The 14,710-nt window shown below is 42.8% G+C and overlaps 1 protein-coding gene across 17 annotated transcripts in view; it reads right to left on the bottom strand.

Moving 5' to 3' along the window:
* Window positions 1–14,710, bottom strand: part of Tanc2 (tetratricopeptide repeat, ankyrin repeat and coiled-coil containing 2) — a 320,432-nt gene that overhangs the window by 8,399 nt on the left and 297,323 nt on the right. For 14 of the 17 annotated variants that reach the window (XM_039086155.2, XM_039086153.2, XM_039086147.2 and 11 more), the window contains 8 exons: window positions 10,791–10,924; window positions 9,521–9,644; window positions 6,868–7,043; window positions 6,429–6,561; window positions 5,849–5,878; window positions 4,943–5,034; window positions 3,174–3,320; window positions 514–614 (listed from right to left, as the gene is read on the bottom strand). In XM_039086155.2, coding sequence (XP_038942083.1) covers window positions 514–614; window positions 3,174–3,320; window positions 4,943–5,034; window positions 5,849–5,878; window positions 6,429–6,561; window positions 6,868–7,043; window positions 9,521–9,644; window positions 10,791–10,924 — 937 coding nt within the window. The remainder of the gene's footprint in view (window positions 1–513; window positions 615–3,173; window positions 3,321–4,942; window positions 5,035–5,848; window positions 5,879–6,428; window positions 6,562–6,867; window positions 7,044–9,520; window positions 9,645–10,790; window positions 10,925–14,710) is intronic. The other 3 variants (NM_001191653.1, XM_039086149.2, XM_008768353.4) reach the window with 1 other exon arrangement.

The raw sequence follows: 14,710 nt of genomic DNA, 5'->3' as shown, positions 1-14,710 counted from the left end.
TAGTAGCAGGACCTCCTGTCTGTCTGTCTGTCTGTCTGTCTGTCTGTCTGCCTGTCTGTCTAGGTGAGGATGGTAAATGTCATCAGACTTAGGAGAACCCTCTATCAAGGACTGAATAATCTGGGGAGTTCCTAAATGCCTGTAGGAAAGGAAAGGAATGGAAAGGAAAAGTCTGTGTAAGTGATTGTCCTGTTCTTCCTGCCGAGAAGGAACAGGGAGGTTTGGCTTAAGTAGCTTCCTCTTTACTTCAATTTTATCTCTTTATGCCATTGGCTTGAGGCTGAAAATTGACTGAGACACGACATAGGCTTCCTGGAAGGAAGTGCCATTTTCCATGTTACCTTTCTCCTAAAGTGCCCAGGAGAAGTGCTGACTGTGAGCAGTGCCCTGTCTGCAAAGCCTGGCCCTGAGAGTTGGCAAGGGCAGGCACATTGGGTGCACACATCCCAGGGTGGCCTACGTGGCCTTAGCCACATTTTCAGACACTGCTTTTCTCACCCTCCCTTGCCTCACCTGCTGCTGCGTTTTGCCCTTGCTCTCGCATAGTATGCTTCATAAGATTTCGGTTTCAGCTCCAGGGCCTTAGTAGCAAATTCCTCCGCCATTCCAAAATCCTGTCATTACAATAGGTGTGCAATGAGTCATTGAAGAGATACACAAAAGACAACTTGGGAATAAAACAAATTATAAGTACAATCCTTTGACACTTGTTGATGGAATGCCTGGGGTTCATGATCTGTCGGACATGGCTCTACCCATGTGGCTCACAGACTGAAAATTCCCCCTGCCTTCTACTGTGTCTCTGAAACCACTAACTGAACTTTACTAGTCCAAAGTACTAAAACACTTTTGAGTTTCTAGCTGTTCTTTATAGCACAGAAACCAAATATTAGCCCTCTGTAGTAAGAATCCTAAAGTTGGAAACCTAAACTCTCCACACAAGAGTAGAGACACAGATACTTCAGGGGGCATTCATTCTGTTGGTTCTCCTTGTTGCTCTGCTGACTGAGAATGTACCCCACAGAGCCCAGGAGAAAGGTCTGGGTAACAGCAAAGAATGTTGACTAGGTATGAGAGGACATGGGGATGCCAGACAGACAGGTTCAGGTCTCTGGTCTATTCTAACTCAAGTCGCTTGAACATTCTTTACACCCACACTGTTTCAGCCATAAGGTTAAGCATAATACATTTAAATTCTATGTATACTAGACATACACACACACTCACACACAAGACATAGAGTAGGTCCCCGTACTATATGAATATTCATATTTCACAGATACTTCTCTGGCTTGTTTCTTTTCCTGTTTGATTTCTTACTTAGGAAACATTCAAATTTTAAAAAATAGATAAAGAAACAAGTAGACTCTGGGTGTGACTCATTGTGCTGTCCTGGAGACATCCTGGAGAAGCCCAGTCTCAGAGATACTGCTGCAACCATGACAACTCTCAGGAATAGGGTCTGAAGCATATAATATTGAGTAGGCAATGCCTGTCCTCTTTAAGATCTCCTTAAATACTAAGTTAAAGTGAAAGTTTTAGTCTTCACTGGGGGTGGTTCATGTTTTGAGACATAGTCTTGCTATGTACCCCAAGCTACCCTAGAACCCCTAATCTTCCTGCTTCTGCCTCAAAAGTACTGGCATTACAGACACATGCCACCATATTTGGCTTAGATTTTTCTCTTCTTTAAACATCAGAATCATAGTAGAGCAGAATTATATTCATAGTTCCTAAGGCAGAAAACAGGGTAGAAGAAGGGTCCTGGGGCACAGGTTAAGGGCTCATAAGAAATTGTCTACTGAGGTGCAGGGGCTTCTGGTGCTTTGTGCAGTGTTGGCTCCTAAGAGGTAATTTCTGGCTTTGTAAGGAAATGGTATGGACTATGTTCTATCCCTCGTTTCCGACCTTTCCCTTTCCTCACTTGAGAGATAACCACTGTATCTAAGAATATGAGAGTAAAACAGCTCTTCTTCCTATGAAGACCTATGGGGGGGGTGGTCTTGTGCATGTTAAGCAAGAACCATATGACAAGCTAATACCCAAAGCAAATTTTTAAAAGCCAATTAAAAGCGAGGAAGAAAAGAAGTCAGAAGATCGGCACATGCTGGTAAGCTTTGCTTCACTCTTAGGGGAGGGCCACATTGACCTCTAGGACTGATTCCATTGCTCACATGAGAACCTCAGGTAGGACTTTACTATTATACCCCGATACCTTCCACACTTCCACCTCTGCCCAAAGTTATCTCCTCCTTGCCCCCACTCCTTTCTGCCTCTGAAGGCAGAACTGTGTCCTCTGAGACAGCCAAGTCTATCTCCGGGCTCTTTCTTGGTCAGGTTTCAGGGTTGAAATCAGTGATGCAGAGGTTTTATGTACATAAGCCTTCTGGACTTGAGAGTAGATCCTTTTCCACTGCAGCCAGAACCTTCCTTCTGGACAGGTTACTCTTGAATCTCTCACTGATCAAAACTTCCTGCTTAGTTTGGATTACTTCTATCTCCTGAGCGACTGTGAAACCACTAGTGGATGTCAGTGACTCTGTCATGACTGTAAGCACTTCCAGTACCTGAGGTTTTCTCAGCTCAGGAGCTCTGCATGACAAAGGAGCACTGGCTGAAGCTATCCCTGCAAAGAATGGAGAAGAGCCAAGGACAACTGGGGGTGTGAAAGAGCCTGAAAGAATTTTAAGATTTCATCCAAGCAAGAAGGGGTGTGATATACTGGAATATAGAGACCAGAGAAGAGATGAAAAGGTCAAGAGTTACCTTAGAAATTAACTTTGAAGTCCACAGTCCTGAGACTTCATCCCAACCCTTTGGCACCTGACTATGGAGCACACTAGAAAAAATGAAGTCTAGCCCTAACTGCAGCCGAAATTCTGGTGAGAATGGCTGAAGAGAGTGTGTGGAGACGAGAGTGTCTTGGTCACTTCAGTGGGGATTATGAAACTGCAGAATGCCACAAACTGCTTACAGGGAACTAGCGTTTCTAAGCTTGAGAAATTTGTATTTGTTGTGGATTTATTTCAGTTTGCAAATGTCAGTGTTCTGTGAAGGACAACCAGGTTCCAAATGGGGCAGAAAGGATTTTAGGGCCGTAGTAATAAGGTAGTGAGTGGCAGGAACATTCAATTTCTAGCACTGCAGAAAGAGTGGAGATCAGAGAGACTTACGTTCATTTTCCTGCGACATCGAGAGAGGTTGAGGAGGAGAGACACTTTTAGCTCCCGGAAGGTTTTCAAGTCCTCACCAAACCCTTCTCTAGGGAATTTCTTCAGAGCATACTGGTAGCGCTGGGCAGCTTCCTTTACTTTACCTTTCTAAGGGGGTACAAATAAAGAGCAAAGTGTTGGTTTGCTGAGTGGCTGAGGAGATCTGGTCCCTGGTTCCTGCCTGCTCTTATCAGTTGTTATAAAGGTTAAAGTCCCTTGATGCTGAGAGCAGAAATCTAGTCTTTTCTATAAGAAACTCACTTGGTAAGGACAGGAAGGTTGAAGGGACATCTAAAATCACAGGCCAGAGAAACAAAATCTTGGCAAATGCATAGAACAGCTTCTGTTCTCAAGGGCTGCCCTTGGTCATTTGGGAAGTTCCTTCTTTTCTTGAACAGCTTTACTTGGGGTACATAAAACTTCCTGGTCTTGACACTCCTGTTCTACCTTGCTGTCCCACAGAAGAGATAATTCTCTTCCTCAGAACCTAGAATGCAGGACCTAGAATGGTCTATCTGAGGCTTCTCTAACACAATGGTAGAAAACTGTCAATTCATGGTATTTGTGATCAGGCAGGAGGTAGGTGGTAGCAGAGAGGAGAAGCTTGGAATTTGTGACTCTCACTTTGTAAACCATTTCCTCAAGATGAAGTAAATCTGACCAACTTCGGGATCCTCTGCAGAAACACTGAACTGCTTTTACACTTTGCACCTGGAAGGCTGTACATAAAGTTCAGACAGACCCAGTCAGCCGAGTCAGCAGCCTCACCGTCATCTGGACACTTCCTCTGAGGAGCTGCATGTTCAGGTAGTGCCACTTCTTTACCTTTCATTATCCTTTAGTCTGGAGCAGTGGAGTCTCCAAGGGAGAATTACGGAAGTGTTGATTTACATTAGGAACCAAGAATCCTTGCCCTGGGACTGCAGAAGTTATCTTATAGCATTGAGGATGTCATTAAGGTCCATAAATATGATTAAGTTTGGACCAAGGTTCAAGCTTTCTACAAGCCATGACTAGGAACTAGAATTCTGCTTAGGACCTTATATATTCATAAAATAAGGAATTTTGCAGTAATTTTATTATCTTTTAGATCTGTAATATCTCAAGGATGCTAAGAACTCAGTTGGAGTTATTTACCTTCAGGGATGATCCAGTGAACTGAAACACTGTGACGCGACTGACATGGAATACTCTAAGAATTTCTTTCTGGCCAAGTGTTTATTAAGGATACCTATTTCTTAAAGACTGTCATCCAGTGACAGTGGCTTTAATCAGATGCATAATAATCACAGTTTATTATTACTATGAACTTTTTTCCCAAGGCTGCCTGCAAACTTTTCTATTGCTGAAGAGAACCTTAAGTTCCTGTTCCCACCTCCAAAGTCTGGGTCTACAGGTATGTGCTACTATATATAAAAACTAAGATCAATAAACCTGGGAATACCAATATTACCTAATTTTGCCTTTAATTGCCCTATGAGTTCCTCACTTAGAAGGTTCTGAGAAAAACCTGTTACTGAACTGTAAGTGACCAGCTAAAACCAGAATGTTTTTGCTTTCTTGTCAAGAAAGAAAAAAAAACCCATTAAAAAACCCCCAAAAATCTCAGGGCCCCTGAATTAGGAGCCCAGGACCAGGGAATAGTTTCTACCTTTGCCTCTATAGAGAAGAATGGAAACTTCCAAGTTTTCAAGATTCTACATGTAAAAAGAAGTCCCTCCCGCCCTCACCTTATAAAACATGTCCCCCTCTTCCATCAGCTTGCTCAACAGGATGATCATGATGTCTGGTTTGGAGGTGGCCATCGCCCATGTGGCTGGACCTGTAGTGTACAGGATGCATGATGGGTAAAGAACTCATACAATGTAAGGTGGTAGGAAGCTGGGTGAAAAAAATATCCTGGGGAATTTCTGCTGAGAGAACAACTTGCTCCAAGTAATCGCCTCACTTTTAGGCCTGGGAGTGTATTAGTGACTCCCATTGCCAAGAAGCTGCATCGGATTTGTCTGTGTTCACCTTAAAATAAGAATATCTGAGGTGTCCAAGCTTGTGCCACAGGGAGCAGTAAATACCTGTGTGGTACACATGAGCATATAATGGCTTAGTCTGAAATTGTTTTAAATCAGGAAGTTGGAAGAAAGGGTTAAAGGTTACCACATGATTAGAAAAAGCCAAAAAAGAATAATTTATTTTCTGTCTGAGATGGCAAACTCCCACATAGACTCAATTTTGAAGTGTGCATTCTGTAGAAGGGAACCCTCCTTAAGTACTCTAAAGGCTCCCTTAGAGCTAAGTTCCAAATAGGACTCCCTGGGATTCACTTGGAACCAGGAGCATAATTCTAACGTCAATAGATATGAAACAAACATCAAGACTACTTGACTCATGAAAGAAAAGAATAAAGTTAAATTGATTAGTTTACAGATGACTGAATTATTTACCAACTAAGCGTTTCAGGGTTAGTTATCAAAAGTTCAAGTTATTCTCTGCAACAGTCATTAAAAAATCTTCTTTTAAGGTGAAGTAAATTAAAAGATTAGAGGTGTGGGGAACTCATGCAGGCTAAATCAAAGAGGAGAAGGCAAAGCTGACCAAGCCATCAGACCACGCCTGATGCTGACAGCGGTGAAATATACCTCGTGGGCGACTCGGTAACGTCTGACAACCTTCAAAGAAAGGAGAAAACAAAAAGTTGTAGGAAAGGAAAAAAAAATGGATGAAGGTGAAAAAAAAAAAGAAAAAAAAAAAAAAAGAAGGAAAAAGCAGCAGTGAGAGGCAGGCAGCAAAAGCCAGCACATCAGCCAACCCTGTCTACAGTGTGTGGGCGGGGGAGCAGCTGGGAGAGCAGCAGCAGGGGCTGGAGAGGGAAGCACAGAGAGCAAAGGAAAGCAAAGGCTTATGGCACTGCAGGGAGCCAGGATGCTCACAGGGTGGGGCTAGTGCACAGGCAGCACTAAAATGTGCATAAGCTCAGCACAGCCTCCTGGCTAAAGCTAGAAAGGGCAGGGCAGAGAGTCATGTGACTCTGGATACAGGGCTTTACGACTATGGCTCAGATCAGATGGTACTCTCTCTGGGCCAGTAGCCTTTCATTCACTTGGGCAGTAATTGGACCAGGGCAGAGGGAGAACTACATACATTCACTCCAAAAACCCAGGAAAGCTAGACCACTGGCCCCTGGGCACAGATGGTCAATAGCATCTCTCTCTCTCTTACCTATTTTGGCTCCTTTCTTCAGTAGAGTTACTACAACAGACGTGTTCCTGCAACCCACTGCCCGATCCAAAGGACGCATTCCACTGTAGTCAACATGCTCAATCATGGCCCCATGATCCACCAGGAACTGGACCTAGGAAAGGAACAAGCACAACTGTTAACATGTACAATGGATATAGCTTGCCCCTTTCAAACTGCTTGTCTAAACCAGGCTATAATACACACACACACACACACACACACACACACACACACACACACACACACTATTTCAGGCCACAGTGATAGTCTTGCTTTTGAATAATATTTTGTACATTCCTGTCTTCTGAAGAGTCTGTGTTAGAACCATCAAAACAGTACTTCACGTTTGATCCTAGATATATTCTTGTTGGATAGCACCCCTGTCCTTTCTCTCTGAGGTCTGTTTAAAGATACTTACCACCTCAGCATCACCATAGAAAGCTGCCAGGTCCAGTGGGGTGCGGCCATTCTTGTCTGCATGGTCTGTAGCAGCTCCATTATCCACTAGAGAGCGTACTACTGAGAGATGGCCCTTCAGACAAGCCCAGCTGAGGGCTGTCAACCCTTCTTTGTCCATCAGGGCAATGGAGGCACCTAAAAGAAGAGAAACCTGTTTTAATGGACCGAGGACACAAAAGTTTACAGCCAAAAGGGATGCTGATGTCTAAGGTATACATGCTGTTGAGGAATAGCTTTCACTTCTAGACTCTTTTCATTTTAAGAGTGACCCTGACTGGCCATGGTGACATACACCAATAACCCCCAAACAGGTAGGAGTAAGCAGGGGAATCGTGAGTTTGAGGGTAGTCTGGGCTACACAGTGAGTTCAAGGCCTGTGTGAGTCACATCTCCATCCCCTGAGTGCTGTGATTGTAGGTGTGTCAGTCCAAGTTTGTGGTGCTGAGACTGAACTTGGAGCCTTGTGTATGTTAGACAAGCACTCAGCCAGCTAAACCGGGTCACCAGCTATAAATTATAGATTATTTAAAAAAATTAAAATCACTTGAGAGTTCCTACTCTACAATGTTCTACAAACAATGTAGTCTAAACTTAGTGAAAACTCATGTAAGTGAAAAAAAACAAAAGAAAAAAAAGAAAACCTAAAGAAAATACAAAAGGTTCAAAGACCATGGGGAGAGCAAACCTGTCATCTATGCCTGTGGATGTCTGCGGGCATGTGGCAAACACAGTACTCATCTAAGGTCATCAGTGCTCTTCTAATGGCTACAGTTTGCTCTGGACCTTGCTGTGTGCCACATCTTTTTTTTTTTCCAGGAGCTGGGGACTGAACCCAGAGCCTTGCGCTTGCTAAAATCCCCACTGAGCTAAATCCCCAACCCCCGCTGTGTGCCACATCTTAAGAACCTAGGTCTGTTCCCTCATGTGCTGCTCCCCTCCTCTAGCAGAAATGAAGGCAGATATCAAGTCAGACTTGTTCGGCAACTTGTACCAAGGCAAGAGATACACTGTACCCTGCAAGAGCAATTCTTGACTCTAGCCACCTTTGAGTCTGAGGTTGTGGAAACAAATCTTTCCTGCAAAGACAGAGCTAAAGCCACAGCAAGTCTCTTAGGAGAAGCCCAGTCTTCTTATTCAACTATCCTTGGCTGTTCAGGTCTGGGCACAGTTCTTCAGAAGGCTGGTTCCCTTAAAGGAACGTGCATCTGCATATGGATAATTATATATATTTAAGGTTGGTTTATTAACAGCAAAGGCTAACTGGAATGATGTCATAGTTTCAGATGCCTTACTAGCCCCTGCTGCTCCAATCTAAGACTCCACTAGATGGCGCTGCAGTGCTACTAGAGATGAGCCTTTTCTATATGGCAGTCTGTGATGCCACTACTGCATAGGTGGCTGAGCTTATAGCAATCAGCAGGAAGCTGAAATGTCTTACCACTGTGCACCTGTAGAGAAAAAGCAGTTTCCCATTTACCAACGGTGTGAGTGTGTTGGAAAGTGTCACATGGAATTTATTATGACAGCTTAATAGCAATATCCTAATTCTCCAAAGAGGGCCTCATTGCTAGCAAGTGCTTCAACTTTCCTTTGGAGTCAAGAAACAAATGTTAGCCATGCAGGCTGACAAACTGATATCCAGCTTTGCCTGGTGTATTGGTGCACACCTTTAATCCCAACAGTTCGGAGGTCAACACAGGTGGACCTTTGTGAGTTTGTGGCCAGCCTGGTCTACAGAGCAAGTTCTAGGCTAGCCAGGACTACACAATAAGACACCATACCACCCTCAACCCCACCCCTAGCAGCAGCAGCAGCAGCAGCAGTAGCAGCAAATCAGCCTCTAAGATAGGTGGATATTTACTGGGTATACATAAAAATATTGAAGTCTGGAGACTACTGATTTGAAAGAAAGAGTTCAGAATGTATTGATTTCATAACAGTCACTCAGGCTATAAGGAAAAAGGGAATGTCAGAGTTAGAATTCCCCAGGGTGTAAGTGGGCAGGTTGGGGGTGGTGAGGTACACTTGTAAACTTTGCTATTTGGAAGCTAAGACAGGAGAATCACCTCGTTTGAGGTCAGCCTGGTGTACACTGTGATAAAAACATATATACCCATTCGAATGTATATAACACACACACACACACACACACACACACACACACACACAGAGCACCAGGTATACTTAGGTGATTGAGGCAAGAAACAATGTTGTAAGTTCAAGGCCAGCCTGGAATCTTATTTTAAAAAACTGGAGGAGAAAAAAAAAAAAGCAGGAGCATCTGGCTTTGCATTTTTTTCTTCCTTCCTTCCTTTCTTTTTTAAAAAATATTTATTTATTTTACATATGTGAGTACACTGTTGCTCTCTTCAGACACACCGGAAGAGGGCATCAGATCCCATTACAGATGGTTGTGAGCCACCATGTGGTTGCTGGGATTTGAACTCAGGACCTCTGGAAGAGCAGTCAGTGCTCTTAACCACTGAGCCATCTCTCCAGTCCGGCTTTGTGTTTTCTAATCAACTGAATTAGTAATATCATTCTCAACATGTTCCAAATGCCTGGAGTTAAGTGAATTCTTACAGGCTCTAGTCACAGCCTCTCAGGCTTACCTTGTGCAAGAAGGAAGTCCACAGTTCCTAGATGGCCTTCAGAAGCAGCCATCATCAGGGGAGTACGACCCTGCTTGTCTGCCATGTTGACATCTGCTCCATGGGTCAGTAAAAGGTCAACAATCTGCAAGTGCAGACAGACAGAGGCTGGTTATTGTATGGAGAGCTGCTGAGATGACGCATGCATGTCCTGGAGTGTGAAGTTCTTCTTGCTGCAGAGGTGAGTCCCCCATAAGCAGTGTTCTCCTGTAGCAACTTACTCATGACTTTCTGTACAGTTCTAATGGCGTGTGATTTGCTATCTTAACTTCCTTAGAGATAGATGAATGAGGATTCATCTCTGAACATGTGACTAAGACATCAAGTTAGAAAAAAAGACAAGTCAAGATGTGGTCTAAACCAAACAGAAGTCCCACGCCGAGTAACTACCCGTATCATTCCATTTTACTCATCTCTGGAGGCTACAAGCCTCAGCAGCAGCAGAATCTCCCCACTGGACTGACTATGGCAGTGCCTTCTGTTGAGGACCGTTGGCTTCTATGGCCTTTTGTCTACTAGTGCCTCCAAAGACTATGGTCAGTGCCCTTTCCTTTTCCATCCCAGTGTGTAAATTAGTGGTTTTTCTAGAGTCCAAACCTTTGGAAGCATAAATAACGAGAGTTTAAGTGTGTTTTCTTCCAGCCAGTCTGAAACATCTGTGAGTAACCGGTTTGAAAGGGTCTGCTGGGTTGGGGATTTAGCTCAGTGGTAGAGCGCTTGCCTAGCAAGCACAAGGCCCTGGGTTCGGTACCCAGCTCAAAAAAAAAAAAAAAAAAAAGAAAAAAAAAGAAAGGGTCTGCTGAGATGTGAACTCCCAGTCAATTTGCAGATACTGTTGCATAGAGAAGGGTGTTGCTCCATGACCAGGGCTAATCAATATAGCTCACAATGATGGTTTTGAGTGTTAATTTCTTCCCCATCCCCTTTTTATTGAGACAGGGTCTTCCTATGTTATCCTGGCTGTCCTAGAACTCACTATGTAGACCAGGCTGGCCTTGAACTCAGAGATCCACCTGCTTCTGTCCCGACTGCTTGGATGAAAGGTGCACACCGCCTCATTGGGTGAGTGCTAATTTCTTACATTCTCACTTGAGTGGAACATTAGTAACAAAGGCCCATGTTCTCAAGCCCGATGACTGCTGAGAAACCCAGCGTGGCCTCCTCTCTTTGCACCAGACGTTCCCACCTGGAGTCATTCTTACCTGAGGGCTGGAAGCAGCACCCTACTTACCTGCCAATGGCCCTGGCGAACAGTGCTGAATAGGGGCACCGCTCCTCTGCGGTTTGGCTGGGCCACTGCTGCCCCTTGCTCCAAAAGCAGACGGCATACGTCCAGTTTGCCCCTTCCGGCTGCGGCTGTCAGGGCTAAAGGCAGATAACAAAGACTGAGGATGGCTGGGCTTCTTCTTATTTTTTTTCTAATTTTCAATGTTAAACATGGATTAATGTGTTTCTAAATGCTTTGTTTTATATGCAAACACAATAAATTAGTGTGTCTGATTAATGCAATCACAACTTTACCTCCAAGAGTAATAATTTTGGCTGCCTTTCCAAAAAGGATATTTTAAAGAAAAATAATAAAGACATTTAAAAGAGCTCACAATATCTGGAGCCAATCATAATAATGAATTCACTGAAAAATCACTTTGATCAAATTCACCTGGTTTCATTTTTCCTATACTCAGATCGTCTACTCTTCTTTAGGGGCTTCTTTTTTTTAAGGTTCTCAACCTAGTTACAAGCCTACCACTCTGTGTGTGAATGAAGTCTAGAGGAGTGACTCTAGAGAAAATCGGCTGAAAAAAGTCTTGGTCAACCTCTATTCCTGTGCTCTCAAAACTAAAGAACCAAAGACAGGAACTGTAATTTAAGGCTTTGGATAATTTATTTTTTATTTCTCTTTAAGCTAATTAAGATAATAAATTTTTAAAGCTAGATTTGCAAGCTTGAGGGACAGAACTGTTCAAAGTAAGATGGTCTTAAAGATGAGAAAACAGGTGTGAAAAAGGTGACTTTCTTCCTTGATTTGGGGGAGGGGTCTAGGAAAGTTCTCACACAGCCCAGACTCACGCTGCAGCCAATGATGACCTTGAATGTCTAGCAGGGATTACAGGGATGGTACGCAACACCACACCAGACTTAAAAACAGCTGTAATATAAAGTGACTATAAAGGGTACACAGGGGAAGAAATTATTTCTCTTTCTATCTTATTGTCCATCATTTATGATCTTCGATACAGTTGACAGTCTGAGTGTATATTTCATTTTCTGTATTGTTTGTAAAGTAGGATGAACAGTTTGGAGATACAAAGTTCATCTTGTAACAGACAGACATTGATTTAACAAAGACATTTAAAGTGTATAGGTTTGGGACTGGAGAGACGGCTCAGCGGCTAAGAGCACTGACCGCTCTTCCAGAGGTCCTGAGTTCAATTCCCAGCAACCAGATGGTGGCTCACAACCATTTGTAATGGAGTTCGATGCTCTCTTCTGGTTGTGTCTGAGGACAGCTACAGTGTACTCAGACATAAAATAAATAAATCTTAAAAAAAAAAATAAAATGTATAGGTTTATTTATTATTTGGAGGTAAGTTCTCCATATATACCCTAGGTTGGGTCTAAACTCAGTGTTTCCTTTTAGCTCCCCAATGCTGGGATTACAGGTCTATGCCACAATACCTAGCTGAAATCTGTTGTTATAATTAATAATAATTCCCTCTGTGTATGGTGTTTGTATATGTGTCCTCATGCATGTGTAGGTAGTCAGAGGTTGACACCAAGTGTCTTCCTTAGTTACTCTCTACTGTGTAAGATTGCTTATAGATTTGAAGATGTTTAGTCTTCAAGGAGTAGAGCTTTTTGACATTAGAAGGATTAGGAGGTGTGGAAGCGTGTCACTGTGGGTAAGCTTAGGGGTTTCAAAAGCCCACGACAGGGGGTTGGGGATTTAGCTCAGTGGTAGAGCGCTTGCCTAGCAAACGCAAGGCCCTGGGTTCGGTCCCCAGCTCCGAAAAAAAAAAAAAAAAAGAAAAAAGAAAAAAACAAAACAAAACAAAACAAAACAAAAAAAAAAACAACAAAAGCCCACGACAAGCTCAATCTCTCTCTGCTTATGAACCGGGGTGCAGCTCTCAGCCACTGTTTTGGCTCCATACTTGGCATCAGACTCCTGCCATGTTAAGACTCACTCTCTGGAACTGTAAGCAAGTCTCCAGTTAAATGCTCTCTTTGGTAAGATTTGCCATGGTCACGGTGTCTCTAACAGCCCAGCACTAAGACACTCTCCATCAGTTTTCTGTTTGTTTGTTTTGAGAAAGGGTCTCACTGAACAGAGAGCTAGACTGGAGACCAGCAAGCTCCTAAACTTCAGCTGTCTCTGCTTCCCTAGGGTTAGGATTACAGATGTATGCCACTGTGTTCAATTTTTTATGTGGGTGGTGGGGATCTGAACACAGGACCTATGTTTAGCTCCTTAGCCCTTACGTTTTAAAGTCTGGACAAAGGGTAGGAAAATGGAAAATTATTAGAAAATAGTATGAGTTATATTTTATTAAAAAACAAATTGGGAATACATGTTTCCCCATCTTCCAACTTGATCTGGAGAACTGATATAGTAGGCTGACAAAAGGCCCTCCCTTCATCACAGCCATATATTCAATGATAAATAAACACTATTAGGCGGGTATACATATTTTAGTTCTCAAATGTTGTACTCTAATCAAAGAAGATAGTGAAATTTGAATCAATTGGTCACTTATAATCTTTCACTTAAGTGAAAAATTATAGAATTTTAAACATTTACATTATTTATTTGGTGTATATGTAAACAAACGTAGACCAAGGACGACTTGCAAGGTTTAGTTCTCTCCTTCCACCACTCGCATCCCAAGGATAGAACTCAGGTCATTAGGCTAATCAGAGAGTACCCTACTCACTGAGCTATCTGGCTGGCCTGGCATTTGCCTTGGGGTTTAGCTTAATTTGTCTATAACTGAGCCATATATAAAATTAAAACTCCTTATAACTTACACATACAAAAGACTTTCAAATAATCTCTTCCTGCCCTAAGGGTAAAATGGGTTCATAAGGGAAAATGTAGCAATTTTTGAAGATGTACTCAATTTTATTTTGCAAGTCTTTTTTTGTTTTTTTCTTCTTTTTTTTCGGAGCTGGGGACCGAACCCAGGGCCTTGTGCTTGCTAGGCAAGCACTCTACCACTGAGCTAAATCCCCAACCCCTATTTTGAAAGTCTTGTGATTATCTTTTCTGCTTAATTTGTCACAGGAGGACAGTGTTATCCTCTATGAAGTGAATGTGTGTGTATACACTGAATGCAGTGCAAGTGTATGTGTGTGTACACACATATATACACACTTTTCATTTTCCCTTTTTCTCTCCTTCCTTCCTTCCTTCCTTCCTTCCTTCCTTCCTTCCTTCCTTCCTTCCTTCCTTCCTTCCTTCCTTCCTTTGAGATAGAGGCTCTCTTCATATGCCTGGCTGTCCTGGAACTCACTCTGTAGACCAGGCTGGTCTCAAACTCTCAGAGATCTGCCTGCCTTTGCCTCCCGAGTGTGCCACCATGTCTGGCTTCCAAGTGCATATTTTTAACAGTTTAAAAGGTTGTTAGGCTTGCACAGGCATTTGAACACAAGAGTAGCTAAGAACTTAAGACATGCTCTGTGCCTCAAAGAAACCATTTGGAAAATTTCTAACTCCCATATTTTGTTTAAAGTACCAGGTTATAGGGTTCTGGCAAACTTCCAAGTATGTGAGGGCCAAGAACATTCTTACTATTAAAACAAAGCAAAACTGATAGCACTTTGAAGAAAATAGACTAGTATTTCAGAACCCAGGCTTTCACTAATGATGCCAGTTCACAGAACATATTCACAGACAGTGCTCGTCTGGAAAGTGGCACTGTCTATTCTAACAATTATATTACTCTGGTTGGCCTCTTTCTCTCTATTGAGTAACACATTTTTAATGTTCCACTTGGCCTTGTTCTGTTGTATAATCTCTGTTGTTTAGGTTATGATGTAATTTGGCAGCAGCCTTCAGATGACAGCTAGACATGGTCATGAACACAGCTGGACAATCTCATCTCAGAACAATTGTGATGCAGAACACAGTCTGCACTGTTCAGGATCAAG

This window comes from Rattus norvegicus, chromosome 10 (assembly GCF_036323735.1).
Source record: "Rattus norvegicus strain BN/NHsdMcwi chromosome 10, GRCr8, whole genome shotgun sequence".
Taxonomy (NCBI): Eukaryota; Metazoa; Chordata; class Mammalia; order Rodentia; family Muridae; genus Rattus; species Rattus norvegicus.
The sequence above is the reverse complement of the archived record's forward strand: the minus strand, read 5'-3'. Positions and strand labels throughout refer to the sequence as shown.